Raw genomic sequence first — 21,382 nt, 5'->3', positions numbered from 1 at the left:
CACCAGGTTTGCAAGGATGTAGTGGTAGCCAATGCCGTTCTTTTCCAGCTTCACAATCTGAAAGGCAGAACAGCAGAGAACTCATCAGTCATGCTGGCGCCTACCATGATGGTGAGAGCAGTGGTGACAGCAGCTGACACCAACTGGCCATTTACGACACGCCTCCTCTGTCCTAAGTGCACAAAACTGTAGCATCCTTACCAGGCAACAACGGTAATGCTGTTAGCATCTTTGGCAGATGAGAAAGAGCCATGGAGGAGTGACTCAACTCCTTCACACTGTGCAGCTATGTAGGGTAAATTCAGGATCTGAAATCACTATTGCCTGGCTTGAGGAGTGGGCGTGGTAGGAGCTTATCGCTATAATCCCAAGGAGGAAGTCTAAGTGTTCACTCACTTCCATAAAGCTTTCTTCACACGTGGTGAAGGAATCTTACGTTGCCCGGATTTGGCTGTTATTCACACTGGCATCAGGCAGGGATGCTCAGGCGGTCACACGAGTGAGTGGATAGTCGCTTGGGTGTGAACCCACGTGTAGACACCATCTCTGCTTTCCGCATCTGAAGTCTGAGTTCTCCTCCCTAAATGGTTGAGCACTCCAGCATCATTCAACATGGGTGTTGGGAAGGAGGGCTGAATTACCTGGTCTGACCCTTCATTAGACAGATGGAACTGGCCTGAAGTGGGGAAGTAGTTTTTCCAGACCCCTGTGGGGTCTGCTGGTAATGGAAGGACAGAGGTGCCTGACGAGTGATGCTTTCTGCCTGGCACCAGGTTGCTTTTAGGAGAAGCATCCAGGATTCCCAAACACTTCCTGTCTTTTTAAAATGTTTGTTTTATTGGGTACACATGGGCTCAAGTGCGTGCGTGCATGCGTGCGTGCGTGTGTGTGTGTGTGTGTGTGTGTGTGTGTGTGTGTGCGCGCATTAGCATAGACATAAGCATGTGTGTGGGCACACACATGCATGCATGCATGCAGAGGTCAGAGTTGATGGCAGGTATCTCACTTGGCTGTTTCATCTTATATATCAAGGTAGAATTCCTCCCTTGGTGCAAGAGCTTGCCAAGTCAGCCAGTCTGGGTATAGCGTGTGCCCCGGGGCTCCTGGCTGTGCCGAGCAGTCACCCAGCATTCCTGTGGGTATACTGGATCACGTCTGTACTGTAAGCACTTTAACCCTTGTGTCGCCTCCCCAGCCCTCACTCTCCCATTGTGAATGCAGACTGGACTGTCCTTAAGCATCTTGAAGTCAGGGAAAGTATTTGTGGAAAGAGCTACCGAAGGTCTGCCGGAATGGCTTGACACGCCACTCAGGAGGAACAGCTGAGGCTACACACCTCGGTTCTGGCCACAACGAGCCTGATATTAATTTGATCTATTTCTTCCTTTCTTTTTCTCTTTTTAAAAATCATCGAATTGGGTTTGTATCCCCTCTTGATGCCTCTTCCCCCTGCACTGCTATAAAGAGACATGAAATATATGAAAGGCACCAAGGCTCCTGGCCTAACTGAATAAATTTTCAAGGTTATTAAAATCCACACTCAGACATCTCCTTAATTGGATGTATGTGCATGACGGCTCGCATTGTTTTTTTTTTTTTTTTTTTTTGAGGAGGGGATTAATTAAATGCAAGCGCACATGATGCATGTGCTGGAATCGTGGTGAGACTGAAATTCCAGTCACTAGCTCTCAGAAACCACCAAGGTGATAGTTTTATTAATAATTCTTCATTACTTTTCCGTTTCCTTGTCAAATGGCATGCCGTCTCTTCAACAAGGAAACACCTTTATCAAAAGCATATTCAGCTTCCAATAAACACAAAGAAAGCAAATAAAGATATTTCAGAGCCAATTACACTCAGGGAGTGTAGCCACTGAGTTGTTTTTTTGTTTTTTGTTTTTGCAAAAATGGGAATGCAGAAGGAGGTAGAGGAAAAGCCAGTATGGGATGACTTTTGACCAACGAAAACGAGTGGCTTGTACATTTCAACCTCATGGTGACTTCCACACTGCTTCCATCCATGGCACACTTACTGTTCTGACTCATTGTATCTCACGAATATTCATCAAATCCTAACTGCGTGAAGCTGATGCGAAGTGGACAGGGGAATGAAAGAAGATATTTGGTATGGGAGGCATCCCACAGTGAACAGAACACAGATGAATGCATACAAGGTGACTGACTAAAGAGGGTATTGTGAAGGTAGGGTCCTTCCCCTCAGGGACCCCCCAAAATTCTTCACCAAGTGAACATTCTTTGGACTTTCTTTGTCCACAGAGTATACAGGAATGGCCTCTGCAGGCCTCCCGACTCTCTACATTCCTTCTGGATGACATCTCATCTGATCCCTTCTGACTTCCACTGAACACGGACTTCGTGCTAAGCACTGGGTGACGTGCTGGGGTACAGCTCAAACAGCCAGGCAAGGTTCCAGTGACCTCGCTGAGCTGAGATGCAGTTTTAGGAGGAAGCCAGATGGTAAATATATAAATAGATGAACGAGGAAGACGTCAGCAGGTCATAAACGCCACAGAGATAATAAAGCAGGGCAGTGTGATGGATGTCCCTGGGAGGTTCTTGTTGACTCTCACCTCGAATTCATTCTGTCCTTAATGACTGCATTACATCACTTAGTGTCTTATATGCTGGTAAAGAAAATTATCCAAATAACCCTCTTTGCTATATATGTCTATATTTCAGGCTTATTTATTTTTATATAAATTTATTTTATATAAATTTTATAAATGTATTTATATAAATAGAATTTTATATAGATATACATTTTTATATAATATACATTTATATAAAATGTTATATGTTTATTTTATTTCATACTATGTCTGAGTGTCTACATGCATATATATGGACCATGCGTGCAGTGACTACAGAGGCCTGAAGAGAGCATAGGAATCTCTGAAAGTGTAGCTGCAAGTTACATGGCTGCTGGGAACCAAACCCAGATCCCTCACCACAAGGGCAGCAAGTGCTTGTGACCAGCGGACCATCTGTCCATCTCCTGAAGTTACACAATTTTATGTCTTAAAATCTGTATTCTGCCTATGAAGGAAACTTGTAGTACTTGACTTTCTGGCCTGCCTTACCTCACTTAACAGGACACCTTCTAGTTATGCCAATTTTTCTGCAAACAAAAGAATTTTGTTTTCATTCCTGACTTAGTGGAACTCCTTGGTGTACACACACTTTCTCTTCACTCATTCGTCTGTTGATGGGTACCTTGGCTGTCATGAACTAGTGCTGAGGTAAGCACAGTGTCTCCTCTGTGCATCACAAAGGTGTGTTTCGTGTGGCTGGATCCTTTTTATACGGTGGTTACATTTTCAGCTCTTGAGGAACAGCCATACTGGCTAGTGACATTCCCACAAGTAGTGTGTGCCCTGTTTTCATTTTTATCTTTCTGAATTCTCACTAACAGTTGCAGTATTTGCTTTCTTTCTTCTTTTGTCTACTATGTAGCTCTGGCTGGCCTGGAACTCACTATGTATACCAGGCTGCCCTCAAACTTGCAGAAAACTGGCTGCCTCTGTCTCCTGAATGCTGGGACTCAAAGTATGAGTCATCATACCTAGCATTGTTTTCTTGATCCTAGATATTTTAGGCTTTTCTTTTTTTTTAGAAGAATCTTTTTCAGTTGCACATTTATTTATCTTGTGTGTATCCACACACACACATGTGCATGTGAAAGCCAAAAGCCGGCTTGCAGGAGCTGGTCATCTCATTCTACCATGGAGGGTCTGAGACTCAAGTTTGGGTTTCTGGCCTTTGCTGTGTGTGTCTGTGCCCACAGAACCATTTCACCGGCGCAATTTTAGCCATTTTGACTGGAGTGAATGGCAACTCAGCGTGAATTTGATTTGTACTTCTCTTGTGGCTCAGAATGTTGAACAGATTTTCATCCATTTCTTGATTATTTATGCTTCTTTTGAGAACAGTCAGTTCATTTCAGCACTCTACTTATTGATTGGATTTTTAAAAAAAATTTAACCTTTTGTGGTTCTTGTAAGTTCTAGATTTTACTCCCCTTGCAGATGAATAGTGAACAGGAGTATTCTCCCCTTCTGCAGGCCCTTTCTTCATTCCACTAATTGTCTCCTTTGAAGTCCACAGAATTTTTAATTGTGTGTAATCCCATTTGTCACATTCTGACCTACTGGGCTTCTTTACAGAGGATCCTCAAGCAATGCCTAAATTTCAAAGTTCTTCCTTTGATTCCCTTTAGCAGATTCAGAATTTGGGGTCTTAAATAAAGGCCTTTGATCTATTTTGAGTTTATTTTTCTACTAAGTGAAAAAAAAAAAAAGAGGGAAGGATCCACATTCATCTTCTGCCTGTAAAAATCTGGTTTCCTCAGTATTCCTGGCTTAAGAGGTTGCCCTTGCTCTAATGTGTATTTCTGGCACCATGCTCTAGATGACAGGGGTTTATTTTAAGAACCTCTATTTTGTTCCATTGGTTGTCATGTCTGTTTTTGTGCCATTGCCATGCAGGTTTTGTCACTGTGGCCTTATCATATAACTTGAGATTGGGAGTTGCATTTTCTATTACTATGAAGAGGGCATTGGAATCTTTATGGAGGCTGCACTGGCTTTGCAGATAACTTTGAGAAGCATGCCCATTTTCATGCTATAGTTCTGCTGGTCCGTGAGTAAGTGGAGATGGAGACTCTTCCAATCTCTATTGTCTCATTCACTTATTCATCAGTGTTTTGAGGTTTAATTACAGAGGCCTTTCAACTTCTTGTTAAGTTGGTTTGGTTTGAAATGTTCCCCATAAATAAGCTCATGTGTTTGAACACTTTGGCTCCAGCTGACAGTGCTATTTGGGGAGGTCATGGAATCTTTATTTGATGTAGCCTTTCTAGAGGAAGCACCTTACTGGGGACAGGCTTTAAAGCATTATAGTTATACTCTACTTCCAGCTCTCTGCTTCCTGTGTGCAGCTGCTATGTGACCAGCCAGCTCGCTGTTCTGGCTCCCATGCCTTCCTCACCTCGATGGGCTCTCTCCTTCTGGAATTGTGATCCAAAATTAACTCTTCCTACCCTGAGTCACTTTTTGTCAGAATATTTTACCATAGCAGCAACAAAGGAAGCTGATGCATGGTTATTTTTATTTTTAAAGTTAGTATGAATGGGACTTAAAGTCATTTTTTTCCATGTATAGAAAAGCTACTGATTTTGTATGTTTTAATATCCTTGTTATTTGCTGAAAATTTTTGTCAGATCAAAGAGTCTACTAATAGAATCTTTAGTCTTTTAAGTATAGGCTGGTTGTCTGCAAATAGAAAGAATTGGACTTCTTTCATTCTGGTTTGGATTTCTTCTATTTCTTTTCCTTTCTTTACAGCTCTAAGACTCCAAACACTACATTCACTGTGAATAAAGAAACTAGTCCGTTTTCTGATTTGTGACTTTACAGGAAATTCTTTCAGTTTTTTTCCCCACTCAGTATGACGTTGGTTGTATGTTTTTCACAAAACCTTTATTATGCTGAGGTACATTATTTTTTTCTTAGTTTCATCAAGGATTTTATCATGAAGGGATGCTGAATTTTATCAAAGGCTTTTCCTGCATGTACTGACCCAATCACTTCTGTCCCTGCATCTCTGTGCTGTGCTACATTGACTGATTTGCATATGTTGAATCATTCTTGCATCCTCCAAAAGAAACCAACTTGTTTATACTAGTTGATCTTTTTAATGTGGCCTCAAATTAGTTTCACAAGCATTTTGCTGAAAAACACTTAATTTTTCTCTCTATTTCTGAGAATTTAATACATATAAACTATGAAATTTGATATGATCACATGCATCCTGCTTGCTCTTTTCAGTTCTTTCTCTATCTCCACCAACAGGACACCCTCATAATTTCATGTCTTTTAATTTTTTTCTTATAGCCCACAAAGTTCAGTTAGTGCTGTCTATCTGTGCATGATGTGGGACCATCCACTGGAACATGGGGAGTCTATCCATGTCCAAGTCATCGGAGAAGAATGAATCTTCCTTTCCTGAAAACTGTCAGCTGCAGATAGCTCCTCAGATAAAGAATAGAGCACAAAGGTCATCTTCCCATCTATGCTGGGCTTTTGGCTTGATCCTGTGCATGTAACCACAGAATTTTTGCTGTTTGTCAAGGAAATTAGTCTATAGTCCGCCTTACCATCTCTCTGCCTCCCTTCTCTCTCCTTCCTGTCTTTGTCTCTGTTTATGTCTGTCTCCTCCTCCCCAGACCCTCTCTGTATATCCATATCCGGCTGTGGTGTCAGAGTATCACCATTTCTATAGAATGACTTTGGTAATGCACCTTCCCTTTATAGCCTATGAAATAGGTTCAGACATTTTTCTTTAAAGATTTGATAGAACTTGGCAGTGATTCCTTCCAGTCTTGGGCTTTTCTTTGTTGGGTGACTCATTACTGCTGTTCTATTTTCATCGCTTAATACAGATCTGAGGAAGTTGTTTTTACTGTCTTGATTTAATTTGGGTAGGTCATACTCTTCTAGGAATTCAGTTATTTCCTCTAGATTTCCTATATGTTCAGAACATATGTTTTCAAAGTATTCTCCAGTGGTCCTCTAGATTTTATTGGTATCTATTATAATGCCTTCCCCCTTTCATTTTCATTGCTAATTTGGGCCACCTCTTACTTTCTTTTGGTTATTTTATGCAAGCACTTGTTCATTTTGTTCTCTTTTTTAAAAGCCAAATTTTTGTCTTTCAGAAAGGGGAGGAAGGGTGGGATCGGGAGGGGAGGAGGGAGGGGCTTATGGGGGGGATACAAAATGAATAAAGTGTAATTAATAAAAAAAACATGGATAATGTATACAGACAAATAAGACTTTGCTTTAATTACCTGGAAGTCATATTTGTCCTTTGAAGATGACACCTACCATAAAGGACAATAAATATGTAAAGAGTAAAAAAAAAATATATTGCTTTTGAATTGGATCAGCCAGTCTTCCTTTAATTGGAGAGTTATTTCCATTTAGGGTTATTATGGAGAAAAGTTGCTAATTTCTGCATTTTCTTGGTTGCTTTCTTGGTTCATTCAATCAATGTAAGTTCTTTTCTCTTTACCTTGCTCATACCAGAGGTTTGGAAGTTTATCTATTCCTCTCATGAAAGTTGTTCTTTCCTGTACTCTTGTATCTAATGATTTCTTTCTTTCTTTCTTTCTTTCTTTCTTTCTTTCTTTCTTTCTTTCTTTCTTTCTTTCTCTCTCTCTCTCTCTCTTTCTTTCTTTCTTTTTTTGTTCTTTTGTGTACACTAAGTCTATTGGTTGCGATGGTTATGGCTGATGATGCTCCAGTTTTTACACCCTGAAGTAGCTGGTGTCTAGCCCAGGGGTGTCTCCCTTGTGTGTTGAAAAGAAGATGCGAACACAGCAATGAGATCCACACAGTAGATCAGTCTATATTCCTTTAAACCCAGTTCAGCATTAAACCCACTGCTGGTGGGATGAAGCTTTGAGGGTTAGTTACACTTCTGAACTTCAGAGTCCTCAATGAGCATTGCAGTAGAGAGATAGATGTACGTAGAGGTTGTGCCTCAAGCCCAGGGCTACCTATCATCTCTGCCATTATCCTCAGGTGATGGGCTTGTCTTCCATCCACCATACCCTTCCTTGCCTAAGCCAACCTCTTGCTACCTGAAATTCTTGGTTTGTTGACATCAGGCCTTCCTTTTACTCACAATAGTCTTCTATGTTGGGGATGTGGCTGATTGTTCCTGGGCTCCCAAACTTATAATTGTTCTTTGTGCTCATGGTCAAAGGGTAGCTTAGTCCTAAATGATAGATTTTTCTCTATCATTTAGAGAAAATGGCTCCAGATGATGTCAGTCACAGCCCGTGAGATTTGAGGAGCAGAAAATTGGACCTCTTCTCCCCTGCTGGCCCCTGCTGGAATGGAGAGCAGCATGGGAACCAAAACCAACTGGAGGCTTCAGAAAACTATGGTTTTGTCCTGGGCATAGAACTTTCTTTTCATCTTTTAGATGAGTTTCTCTGTTGTTGTTGCTTCTTACCCTGTTGTGGAACAACCAGACAGCCAGAGCTGTGTACCATCATCTCTGTTGGTTCAGTTGTCCTGTTTCTCCACACTTTTCTGCCATCTTGTCACCCTTTGTGATTTCTAATGCTTCTCTATCATGTCTGTTTTTATATAAGAGATGTCCTCCATATTAGCTGTAAAATGTGGGCCCAAGCTATCAATCAAGTGGCCTCAAAAACCCTTTCAAAGTTTGGTTTCTGTTTTCAGACTATTAGAATTAAATAATTTAAAATGTTAATAAACGGCAATGTAAAAAAATAATTCACTAAATGGGCCACTTCCTTATGAAATAAAATTTTGCCTTTAACAGAGAAAGTAGCCATAGATGTAGAGGTAAGAAAATTGTTTTCTGTGTTATGTATGTTGTCTTTGTGTGTATATGCATATTCATGTGTGTGTTTGCATCACATGTTTGTGTGTGTATATGTGTGTGTTTGTGGTATGGCCAGAGGTCAACCTTTGGTGTCATTCTTCAGCAGCCTTTGAGAGTACTTTTGGAAATCTGAGATCTAGGGGAAACTCCACTTGAGTGAGGGTCACTGGCCAAAGAGCTGCAGGGATAAGCCAGCTCTCTCCAGCTCTCTCCAGCTCTCTCCTGCTCTCCATTGCTGGGAATAAAAACATGTATCACTCCATTCAGCTTTGTAAGTATGTGCTGGAGGTTGAACTCATGTTGCATGCTTCTGCAGCAAGGACTTCGCTAATTGAAACATATCCCTAGCTTCAGGAAGTTGTACTTAAAAAAAATGCACATGGATGTTTTGCCTGCATGTATGTCTGAGCAACACATGTGTGCCTGGTGCCCCTCGAAGCCTGAGAGGGAGCTGGGTCTCTTAGAACTGGTGTAGAGATGGATATAACTGCCATTTGGTGGCTGGGAACCGAACCCAGGTTCTCTGCAAGAGCAGCCAGTGCTCTTTACTTCTGAGCCATTGCTCCAAGCCTGAAGAAAGTTGTATTCTAAGACATTGGGCCATATTACTAAATCCAGCTTGGTTTGACTGCCTGATTTCTTTTCATGTTAACTGTGAGAACTTGGTTAAAATGAGAAAACAAACAAGCAAGCAAACACCTTTTTCTCATCTGTAACTGGGAAATTGATAGGTGCTTTTTGTCTACACTGTGTAAGTATGGAAAGAGCTTAATGCAGTGCCTTCTCTCCTCTGCGGTCAGTACGCAGAAAGTGGCCTCATGAAAGTGGCCACCACTCTAGTAAGGACAACTTGAAGCTATTCATTCCATCCATTTCCCAGCTCAGCTCTGCCCCATCCCCCAGCTTTGTAGGGCAGGACCCCTTATGCCTGTTTCGCAGATGAATTCATTTATCATCAGAAGAGGGAAATGACTCATGAAGCCAGTACAGTTGGCACCACGAGTAACAGCAATAGGTAGCATTTCCACACACCACATCCTGTGGGCAGATTCCTTCCTAAGTACATTCCATGCCCTGGTCCTTTTAGACCTTGTGAAGGCCATCTAAAGAAACTTATCAGTATTTCTGCTTTACAAAGTGGGGATGTGAGATGGAGAGATTACTGGCCTGTTTCAAGGTCACAAAGCTAGCAAGCACTCAGCCTGGAAGCCAAACCTTAGCTGGTTTGGTTCTGGAATCTCTGCCTTTACCCTTTGCCTTACACTGTCCCCACACGGTCACCCTGGATGCTCAGTATCTGACTACAGCTTAGAGAACTTCTATCACCATAGAAACAATTTTGTGCTGGTTTCTCTTCAAGGGCAAACCCCAAATCCACACTTGACACTGCAGAACATACAGAGTTAATGCCTGAAAGAGCTTATGGCTTCTAAAGTCCTCCCTGCTCTGCTGTGGAAACTTCACAGTGATTACTGATCCAATGATGAGGCTTCCTGTGGGGGGGGGATCCAGGGTCTTGAGGGCCATTATCCAGCCTTGTCATGTTGTCAAGTACCTTAAAAGCCCATCTTTCATTATATGGCACCTTTCAAACATGCTGACAAGCTTCATTCTTGCTCGTTCATCTGAATACACAAATGCAGCTCAAAAAGACAGTGGCCTACTACACAGAGGCACTCCTGGCTGGACTGCCTTGCTTTCTCTATTTCTGAAATCAGAGCAGATACAATTTAGGGGTGGCCAGCTAAAGCCACTGAGTTTACAGAACCTATTCATAAGATACACCATTTGTCTTGCTCTCAAAGGCAGTAAGTGTTCAAGAAAGGAGTGGAAGGGGAGGTGGCCCTTAAAACAGGTCAGCTGGCCAAGGCCACGTGATGCCCAATGCTGGATCTGTGAGAGACAGAGCCTCAGGCTGAACACAGGAATCTGTCTGCAGCTTAGCCTTCGTAAGTTCTAAGAGACAATGCGATTGACTTTTAACAGTAAAGAGGAGCACAAGAAGTAAGTTTTTGGTCAGTCAGTGTCAGGACTGCTTGAAGTGTCGTATCAAAGCTCTTTGTGGGCTTTGCTACCAAGTCTCAGGTGGAAGTTTTAGGACTCACAGAATGTGAAATGGAAGGCATCAAGCCTCACCTCTTCAGGAGCCCTCTTTAGACTACCCCCCTCTAACAGCCACAGCAGCAGCATACCCATCTTCTCCCCAGTTATCACCAGTGCCTGCCTTGTGCCCCTCATTGCCTTCTGTACCTGGCCCAGGATGGCGTTGAGGCGTTCTGATTCACAGTCCACCACCACCAGCCTTTCCTTTTTCTTCTCCAGGTCCTGAAAGAGCATCCGGTATCCTTCCTCTGTGGTTGTGAGAATGTTGACGGCTGTCACCTGCCAGTTCTTCTCTGCAGCTGTATCCAAGACTCTTTGCAGGACTGACAGGCCTGCGGTAGAGAGGAGGACAGAGAAATGGCAGCTTCAGTGTTCACAGGTGACACCCACTTCTGCCTGTGCTTGACACAACCCACCCCTATTTCCACCAGGCACATTTAGCTATCTGTATTTCCATGGTACACAATGCTGTCCATAACCATTTCCATGTGTGCTTGCCACTGTATGTGCTATTTGTATCTATCTCCCTAGGAGATACTACTGTCTCTTTCCCTGTTCCTGTAGCAAGCTCAGTTCCTGCTCTCTCTCTCTCTCTGTGTGTGTGTGTGTGTGTATGTGTGAATGCCACACAGGCAAGCACCTGATCTCTTTTTGGTATTCTGTTTGCAGGCCATGACACACAGGAAGACTGTTGATTAAAAACACCTTTAAAGGCTCAGATCCAAAATATTAGCTAAATTACTTCGATCAGCTCGCTTGCCTGTGTGAACTTTGGTTCCTTTCAAAGTGAAGTGGTGGCAAATATAATGATTGTCTTGCAGGGCTCTGCTGAAGATTAAATAGGAATGTCAGGTGTAGGCTGGTCTGAAACCATAAGCATTCTCTAAATGGTAACTGTTAGGATTTTGGGACAGTGATACTCTGAACGAGAGGAGTCCCAGAGAGGCTCATATATATGAACTCTTAGAGGTCCCCAGTTGGCACTGTTTGGGGAGGTTATGGAATCTTAAGAAGATGGGGTCTTAATAGAGAAAGTATGCCTTTGGGTGGGGGGTTATTCAGGTGTTATAGCTTTGTCATATTTCCTGTTCTCTCTCTGCTTCCCATGTGCAGATGTGATGTAGTCAGCCTGACTTCCTGCTCCTGCCATCATGCTTTCCCCACCATGATGGACTGACTGTCCCTCTGGAACTGTGAGTCAAAATAAACTCTTCCCTAAGATGCTTTTGTGAGGGCATTATTTTTTATCACAGCAGCAGGAAAGTAACCAATACAGGAAAATGTAGTGATTGCTTATTGAACAGGCCAATTTAATATCTAAAGATAGCTAACAACAGGGAGTCAAATTTATGAAATTTGGATATAGATCTGATCTCTAATCTTTTGCCACACAGTGGGTACTCAGTAAATGTTTGACTTTGGGTGTCCAAAGAGTTGGAGTCAGATAGAATGAGAAAGCCCAGGACATCACTGTTGGCCCTGAAAATGGAAAGGACCTTAAGCTAAAGGTTATGAGCAGAGAGAGCAGAGAAGTGTGAGCTGGAAAGACAGGAGAATGGATTCTCACAGTTAAAGACCTTTGAGATCGCACCAAGTCCAATGGAGTAATCTGGAATAATCATGGCTTTCAAAGGTCAGTTTATAAGCAGCCTTCATTGCATCTGTAATCTTGGCTCCCCTTGGCAAGAGCATTCACACATTTTCCAGCTCCAGAGATTATGAAAGGGAGATGGGGGTAGGAAAAGTGGGTCTTCATTATGCCTGTCACAGACAGCTACTTTGCTGTTACATTTCAAATTAATCTTTTGTATGCATCCCATTTCTGACTTTTAGTAACACTGTGAATTCTTTCTATAGTGACCAATATGACCTCAGGCCTGAGGAAGCATCTCCAGATTGATTCTGGTCTGATTTTTTTACTTTTTTTCATTTCCAGTAAAAGTTGTTTGCTGTCAGTGAGCCCCATGCTCACTGAACCTTCACTGTATATCTGGTGCTATTCTACTGGCTTTCCTCTTTTAATTCATTGGATTCTAGGGGCCAGTCCTATTCTCATCCCCATTTTGCAGATGTGGACATCAAAGTTCACAACCAGAAAATGGCAGAGCTTAGGGCTCTGAGTTCTGAAGTAGACATTGCCCTTTACAGAATGTGGTTTCTTCTGTCAACCCAAGAAATCCCTTATGGTGGTACAATATGTTTTTCTGGAGTTGTTCTGGCTTGAGCCTTTATTATGGCATGAGGTTATTCTGAAAGGGCCCATTGGCAGATGACTCACATAGTGGCTGCTGTCTGAGAAGAGCAATCATCAAAATAGGGAGAGAGAAGGAGAAATCAAATAAAACAGAAAGAAATGGATGTTTCTGCTCTCTCCCTCTACGTACCTTCCTTTTGTGAATGGCACCTGCCCCTCTGCCTGCAAAACTGCCTTAATCAGTCACTCTCCTGTCCAAAGTATCTAAGATTCTCTGGAGGAAACTCTGCCAGGGAAGTGCTCCTCTGCCTCAGTGTCAAGGCTTTCAAGTCCCAGTCTCTTTACTGTAGTGTTCTTACAGGTCTAGGCTGTGTGTAAGAAGGCAGGGCAGGACAGGCACACACCATAGGTGTCAGAAAGAAGAGTTCCTATTTAGAGGATGAGTGAATAGAGAAAATGGGATGTAATGCAGAAGAAGGGGAGGGGACCATATAGGTAGATGTGATAAATAAATGCAGCCCAACATAAAGAAGCTACTGGGAGTAAAAAGTATGGGAAACAATTGGGAAATGTGGTTGGAAAATTCAAAGGGAGCAGGATTACAAAGCACCAGAGGTAAGGATAACGATGGTGATGTCAAGGATGATAGTAAGAATGGATGAGGGTGATGATGATGGTGGTGGTGGTCGTGATAGTAGTAATGAGGATAATGACAGTGATGATAATGATAGTGGTGATGGTGACGATGGTGATGAGAGTAATGATGATCAAGATGGTGGTGGTGATGCTGCTGCTGCTGGTGGTATAAGTGGTAATGGTGATAGCAGTGAAGGTAATAGTCATAGCAGTGATGATGACAGTTGTGGTAGTGATGGTGATGATGGTTGATAGTGATAACGGTGACAATTATGATGACAATTAACAGTGATGACAGTGATAATGGTGGGATTGTGGAGGTGGTGGCGATGATGATGATCACAGTGGTGATGGTAGTAATGGTGATGTTGATAGTGATTATGATGGGATGGTAGCGATGGTGATGGGAGGTGATGACACTGACAATGGCGGTAGTGATGATGATGGTGCTGATGACAGCGGTGACAGTGATGGTGCTGCTGCTGTTGATGGTGAAGATGATAGGCAGCAGATAACATATATTAAGGACTTTGAATATTTACAACATTGTAGGCAGTGAACAAACACGTTTCAGTCTTTATCTCATGAAATCTTCATTCTTGAGGTGGTAACAATTTGTCTTCACTTCAGACACGAGGGAACAAAGTCTTGGGGAATTTGATCCACTATACAAGTGGTGAAACTAACTTATCACAAACATGCCCAAAGTCCCAGGGCTGGTGAGAAGATAACTTAGGTTCAGATCTTGTTCCATTCTATGCTCTGTTAATAATACTGTGATCTCTTAGCCATTTTGCTGAAGACCTTGAACTTCAGTGACATGAGAGTTTGGTGAATGGTAGATTGCTTTGATGGGTTAGAGGATCCCTCTCTCAAAGGACATATCTTCTCACTCTGGGTTAAATATTGGCAACCAAGAAGTCACACAAATAAAGCACTTGGCTTGCTTGACCATGTGCACCATGGAGACAGGGAGGCATCATCCTGTTGGTGAATTTTCTCCATCCCCTCAACAGTTGCCTTTCCTTAACCCCTGGCTTACCCCGGTCAGCGTCATAAATGTAGACAAAGGTCTGCCACTTGTAATGGTCGATGATGCTAATGAGAGCTTCCTGTAGTTCTGGGCGCAGCTGCAGGACAAACTGATTGGATGTGTCAACGGGAAAACTTGGCGTGATGAAGCACACATGGAGGGCCCCACAGAAGGAGGTCAGCATGTTGACAGTCCTTCGTTCATAAAACCCAAAGATGGCATAGACTCCTTTGGAGAACTGGGAACAGACTAGAAGAGGAGATGAGGAAAGTTAGTGGAGGCTGCAGAGAAGGCTCACTATATAAGAGTGCTTGTTGTACAAGCATGAAGACCCAGGTTCTGATCCCAGCACCCATGAAAACAGCCAGGCATGGTTGCCTAAACCTATAACCCCAGCACTGAGGTGTGGAGACATAAAAATTCCTGGGTCTTGCCGACCACCAGCCAAAAAATAGTAACCTCTAGGTTCAGTGAGAGGCATCTGAAGGGAAAAGGGAAGAGAGCAACAGAGGTTGACACCAACATCCTCCCTTGGCCTCTGAACATATGTACATAGGTTCACGCACCTACATATACACATGTATACACATCCATACTCCCAAATTAATGAATACAGGGTGCTATAAACAAATGGCCAGATGGCCCAAAAAATCCATTTAACCCAGCATCATTTACCATCTGTTGTCCAGCCATCTACCCTACCAATCAGCCATCCACCCATGCCTTCAAGTACCAGTCTGTACACCAGTTCATTGATCTTGCCATCCACCCATTCTATTCACACTTTCATCTGTCGGAGCCCCCGTCCACCTGTCTACAGCCAATGTTCATCAGATGACTGTCACAGACCAGTGGCCATCATGAACACTGGTCATAGCAGCCGCACAGCAAAACACTTTCACATGATTAACTCCCCTTGTCACCACAATGACCCTGTTATGAAAAGGATAAGGGTAAATTAAAACCAATGAATGAAAGTCAACAGACATACCTGCACTGGGGAGATGGCTCAGTGGGTAAAGCACTGATCACACAAACGTGAAGACATGAGCACGAATCCCTAGGACATGGAAAGCTGGGCACGGTGGTTTGCGTGCCGGTAATCTTATTGTCTTTACGGTTACGTTACACACCTAGGTCATACCCTGGGTGGGTAGATATGTCGGCCGTAGTTGCCTTTCATTCCGTTACCCATGATTTTAAGACAAAGTCTGAAAACTGTCACAGGAAGGGCAGCAGCCCACTGTTGCTGCTGACGTGGGTTTAGGAACACAAGCATTGATTTCCTCCGCCTTGCCCTTCCTGCATATACCCTTCCTCTCAGCATATGTCTCCCGCTGGTGTTTATGTTGCAGCCATACATCTTGCCTGCAGATTTTCAGGCCTTCCAGAGTATCAGCGACAGCAACGCTTAGTCATGTAAATATCCCCACAGGATCTGTTCTGCAGGATCCCAGCAGTTATGAATGTTGGTTTGTGGGCGATGGCTGCTTAGAATGTGATAGAAACAAGACCAGGGGCCCGAGGTGGAGGTGTCCATCAGTCTGTCTGTTAACTTTACTCTTCTCTCTGATACAGGATGGAGAATTCATGCCTCAGCCAGGGGAGTCCCCCTACTTCATCACGAGAAGAGAACGTCAATGAACATCAGCATGTTGAGTCCTCAAAAACCCATAACTTGAATATTTGTAGAGAACTAGTATATTGTTAATATGTATTATTTTCTTCTTTGAGATTCTTACACATAATACATTGCCTTTAAGTTATAGTCACCCCTTACACTCATACTCCAACTTCTCCCACGTCCACTACTGCCCCATACCTGTCCCAGGAGCTGACAGCACTAATCATGGCCTGAACTTTATGTTACTTGGTAATTTAAATTAATATCTATCATTCACATGCTCTATAATTCTTAGCAAGTGTTTTAAGCTATTTGGGTATTCTGTGATTGCTCTAAGAAAATTTTTCTAATTAAATTTTAGTGTAGGAAAGAATGGACTTTATTACAAGGGAATTTTCACAGTGTGTATTATTGTATTTTGCTCATTCATACTGTCTCCCTCATTGCTTTCTCTTCCTCTCCCGATCTTTCCATTGGTCCCCTTCCTCTCACTAAACAACCCCTATGTGCACATTTTGAATCTAGAGTCTTCAGAAGAGAAAGCATGCTCTGACTGTCTCTGTCTTTCCCATCACCCTCTTCTTTCCCTTCTCGTTAGACTGTGTCCTTCCCTGCATGGTCTCCCTGTTATTGTCATGTACACCGTACCCATGCACACGTGTATACATGAGCACACGTCTGCGTGTACCCACGTACGCGCATGCAGCTTTAAATCTCAGTTAGATGGGAGGCGGTGATTTTTAGCAGTGGAATCCATTCTCTACCTGAAGCTAAAGGAAGCTTATCAATTAAACAAACAAAAATGAAACTATGATTTCATTAAATGAAACCATTATTTCACTTCTGTGTGGTTCCGAGAGTCTCATTGCACATAAGAAAAGTCCCTGGATATCTTGATCTTGACAACTTGTCTGGACAACTCCCCTGCCTACCTTTCCTGCCTTGCTCAATCTCCTCACTCCTTGATTAGGCCATCTTGGTTGTCCCTTTGCACCTTGATTCCAATGGCTCTGTCTCAGGGACTCTGTCTGCTCTGTCTGTTCTCTTCCTGCCCGCAGTATGTTCCTTTGCCTCTTCTCTCTCCACTCAGTCCTCCACAGTCCTGTCTCAACTTGTCTCACTCTGCCAAGCAGATTTCATCCCCTCCCTCATCACCACCAGCCTCTCACATCACCAGCCGGAGTGCCCATCCTTTAGCCACTATATCTAAAGCAACAGCCTTGGCTCCTGTCTATATCTGTAGCAACTTCGTTTCATAGAGATTCTCTGAAAGTGTTAATTGTTTGTGTCCCAGAGCCAGCACAGTGCTTGGAACACCATAGGTGCTTAATAAATATTCGATGAGATGAAGGAATGCTTGCTGGATGCTTGAGGGAAAGTTCACGTGACCCAGAGTAGGTGGTGGAAGGAGTTGGTCTCCCGAACTTCCTTCTCCCTTGCCTCAGGTTTCTTTCTTCTGAGGTGGTGCCTTAGCCTCCTCCACTCAGACTATTTTCTTGTTCTGCCTGGTGAAACTCACTTTCTGTGTACAGCCCACAATAGGCACTGCCTTTAAATGTCTATTGTAATTACTAGACTCGGGTTTTCCATAAGTATGAATTTCTTTTTCTACCAGGAAGCGTTCGTTGTATATTATCCACTCATGTTAAATATAGATTTGTCAAAATGCATGATCCATCTTCCAGGGGTTAGTGTGCATAGGAAGCACATGAACCCTGTTAAAATATTATAATAGGCTCCACGGTATTTTTAGGATCCCTTCTCTCCCCTTGGGGCAGTTTCCTGTGCCATGAAAATCTAGCTTCTAGACCTATTCCCTCACACCACCTTCTGCTTTCACACTTTCAGTCAGACCTCTGGGGTCCTAGTGGCTGTGGCTTTTTTTTTTTCTAGAACTTTAGAAGTAGAGGAAGGAAAGGAGAAGTGTGGGGACAGAGGAAAAAGAAAGAGGTGGGAAGAAAGGGAAAGGAAGAGGTGGAGAGGAAGGGAAGGAGGAGTGTGGAAAGAGAGGGGAAAGGGGTGTGTGGGGATGGAGGTGAGGGATGGGGAAGGAGGGAAGTTGGGGTGGGGAGGAGGATGTCTAAATTCTTAGACATAGCAGGCCACAACTTCAGTCTCCAATTACCTTCTATTTTTTTTCCCCTTAACAAATCTCTTTTTCATTAAAGTGGGTGCTCTATCCTTTAGACCAAGAGGGCATCTTACCACTGCTCCCTAAAAGAATATAACATGAGACTGGCCTAGATTAGATAAACCTGGGTGGACCCCGACTTGTAGTCACTGAGCTCAATCTTTTTACTTTGATGTTTCTTCTCAACTAAACCCAAGGAGGAAGAGAAGAAGATGGGGAGAGGAGAAGATGGAGTAGGGGAGAGATAGATATGGAAGAGGGGAGGGAGGACTCCACAGATCCAAGACTTATGGGACAGAACAGTCATTGTTATAATTAGTAGTTGTAAGGCATGGCTTTGGATCCGTCAAAATAAATAGTCACAGGAGAGCTAAGAGTTCCACAGAGGAAGTTGGAAACTAGATGGCAGAAGACCCGGAGGATTGTCTCTTCCTTTAATCAGTACAAAGAGCTTGAGTGACTTTCAGCAAATCCAGCCATCTCCTGGGAGTTTTATTAGCTGTGAAATGATGGGGTAGACGCTACCACATCACAAGTACAGGCATCAGCGCTCCTTCAGAAGCCTGCATTCTAGGGTCTGGTACAGCTGACTGGAAAATAGTCATTGATTTAGCATTTGAACTGCTCAAGGTTCAGGCCTTCAAGAACTTCCTTTGTGGTTCTTGAGTCCCAGGATCTGGTATAGCATGAGAGTCTTTAGATTCCATACGCTGGAGGGCTGGCCCTAAGTCCAGATGCCATGGAGTCTAGTGTTTCACTTAAGATGCAACATTTGACCTGTAGCTTAAGTTAGCTCCTTAGCAGAGGGTATATGGAGCCTGACACAGATCAGAAGAGGAGCTGGAGTTTGGGGATGCATTCCCAGAGGTAACCAGGAGGGGTGAGGGAACAGGAGTGTTCCTAAGCAGAATCAGGACCCCAGTGTGCATTGGCTGAAGCACAGAGTTCCCAGTGTAGACTCAGAGCAGGCTGGACAGTGTGTGGGATCCTGGGCGTAGGAAAGCCCAGCTGAGCACAATCCCTTCCAGTGGTCATCAGCGTGTGCTGGCATTGGATCACTGACCCAGAGCCAAGATGTCTTTTCACACTGACTCTTTTTATCCCACTAGGGAAATTACAGACTAGTGACCAGCACATGGAAAAATCTGGAGCTGAACTCTGTCACTCTGACTGCAGAAAACAAGTTGTATTTGACATGCTGCCTTCTCCCTCTGCAGTGATGGAAAGAAATAGACCGGCCCACAGGCCAGCTTCAGGTTCTGAAAAATTCTTTCAAGTGCCCTTTCTTTGGCCAGGTGAGAAGGCATTGCTTCATTAGAGCCATATATATCTATATCTATGGATATCTATGTATCTACATATATACATATATATGATATCTATGTATGTACGTATATCTATCTATCTATCTATCTATCTATCTATCTATCTATCTATCTATCTATCTATCTATCTACCTATCTTCTACATCTATTAACCTGTTCTTTGTCTGTATCAACCTATTTCTACCTACATATGTATTTATTTCACCATGGTGTGACCTTGGAGTTCTTTTATATCCCCTCCATCCTGAGGAGATTATACATGCTTACACACACAGATACATTTCCCTCTCGTTCCACAAATGTGTTCCTTGGCCCATTTGTTCACTTTTAAACAGCTGGCTCCTGACCGTCAGGAGGCACCTTTAGAGCTTGGCAGGGCCCCCAGCCTCAAGGACCAGCACTTTGACCCTGGAGAATAATGGCAGTTATCAGGAAACATTCTAAGTGTTCAGCCTCAGGTGTCCACAGCGATGAGCCCGTGGTTTCTGTGAGGACATCTCACCTCAGGGGGAGGCTCGGTGAGCAAAGTGCTTCCATGCACTAAAAAGGTTAGACCACCAGTGCTCCCATAAAAGTCCTGCTGTGGTGGTGTGCACCTGGAAGACTAGCCCTGGGAGGCAAAAGCAGGGAGGCCGAAGGATCTCTAGGGTTGCTGGCTTCTGGTGTCAGTGAACCAGTGAACTTGAGATGCAGTGAAAGACTGTCTCAAAAATTGAGGTGGAGAGAAATTGAGGAAGACAGTTAACATCAACCTGTGTATGCACAGGGGAGCGCACACATGCACACGTGTATACACACACAGGGGGAGAGAGAGAGAGAAAGAGACAGACAGACAGACAGACAGACAGACAGGGATAGACAGAGACAGACGAGAGAAAGAGAGAATGTCGCTATGCCTTATAAGGAGGCAGAGCCAAAGAGGGTCTTAGCTGCAGCCCCTGTCCACAAAGCATACTGCAAGGCTAAGGAGTAGCAGGTACAAAGGTCCTGGAAGACAGAGATGGAACTCTGCAGCTCTGGGAGCCTGCTGCTGTGTCCGGTGCTGAGGCCCCCACTTCCAAGACAGTTTGCAGGAGAGCAAGTCCAACAGCTGGAGGAAGTGAAAATCTGAAAACCGAGGCCAGGACTCTCCTTCTGGGAGACACGGGGCAGGGAAGCCCCCAAGCTGCTCAGTGTGGCAGCCCAGGCCAGCCTGCTGCTCACAGGAGCCCTTTGATAGTCAGCCCTGGTTGCAGTACCATCCACTTAGTATCAATAAATCTGCAGGCCCTGGGCACTGGCCCTGACAGCTCCCTCTGTGGGAGGGAGCTCCCCGTATTAGCTGCTTTGTAATTGTCACTTCCTTTAAGGCCTCCCTCTCTGACATTTCTCCTTAGCTCCTGGCTTCGGTCCCTGGAAGTGTGTCAGCCAAGTGGTAAATACTGGATAATGAGGTGACGGGGACAGTTTCATTTTGGGAGAGGGATCTAGAGCATATACATGTATGGGGGGACATTTAGGCATTCACATCCTCCCAACTCACATACATGTAAACAACTCTACCCTTTTAGGTCGGGCTCTCATTCAACTCTAATGTAGTGTCATTAGACATGTTTTCTGTCTGTCACCCAGAGGACAATGTCCCTCCTTTACATGCTCTGGCTCCAGTCTTGATCCATGCGGGATTGCTGTCATGCATGTAATTGTTCCCATTCCCTCTAAATGACACCATACTCCTTTAGCGACATGTCTAGGATATCTTCACCCTTTAGTAGGCAAACCCTCACCACTTCTCTGATGCAGTTGACAAATATTTACCATTGCTAGAAAATTGAGATATTGTGATGACCCAAGACATATACCCTCTTGTGGCTTCTTCTTCTTCTTCTTCTTCTTCTTCTTCTTCTTCTTCTTCTTCT

General features: G+C 43.7%; 1 protein-coding gene across 3 annotated transcripts in view; it reads right to left on the bottom strand.

Moving 5' to 3' along the window:
* The window catches only part of Gria1 (glutamate ionotropic receptor AMPA type subunit 1), a 308,514-nt gene that overhangs the window by 128,596 nt on the left and 158,536 nt on the right, over positions 1 to 21,382 (bottom strand). For all 3 annotated transcript variants that reach the window (XR_008719624.1, XM_055602892.1, XM_055602891.1), the window contains exons 3-5: positions 14,414 to 14,653; positions 10,689 to 10,873; positions 4 to 57 (exon numbers count right to left, since the gene is read on the bottom strand). Coding sequence is in view for 2 of the 3 variants with exons in the window: in XM_055602892.1 (XP_055458867.1) it covers positions 4 to 57; positions 10,689 to 10,873; positions 14,414 to 14,653 (479 nt within the window). In the remaining variant the exon portion in view is untranslated. The remainder of the gene's footprint in view (positions 1 to 3; positions 58 to 10,688; positions 10,874 to 14,413; positions 14,654 to 21,382) is intronic.

The sequence above is a fragment of the Psammomys obesus genome, unplaced genomic scaffold, assembly GCF_907164565.1.
Source record: "Psammomys obesus unplaced genomic scaffold, mPsaObe1.curated_primary_1811, whole genome shotgun sequence".
NCBI lineage: Eukaryota > Metazoa > Chordata > Mammalia > Rodentia > Muridae > Psammomys > Psammomys obesus.
Note: the sequence above shows the minus strand (reverse complement) of the source record. Positions and strands in the feature narration are given on the sequence as shown.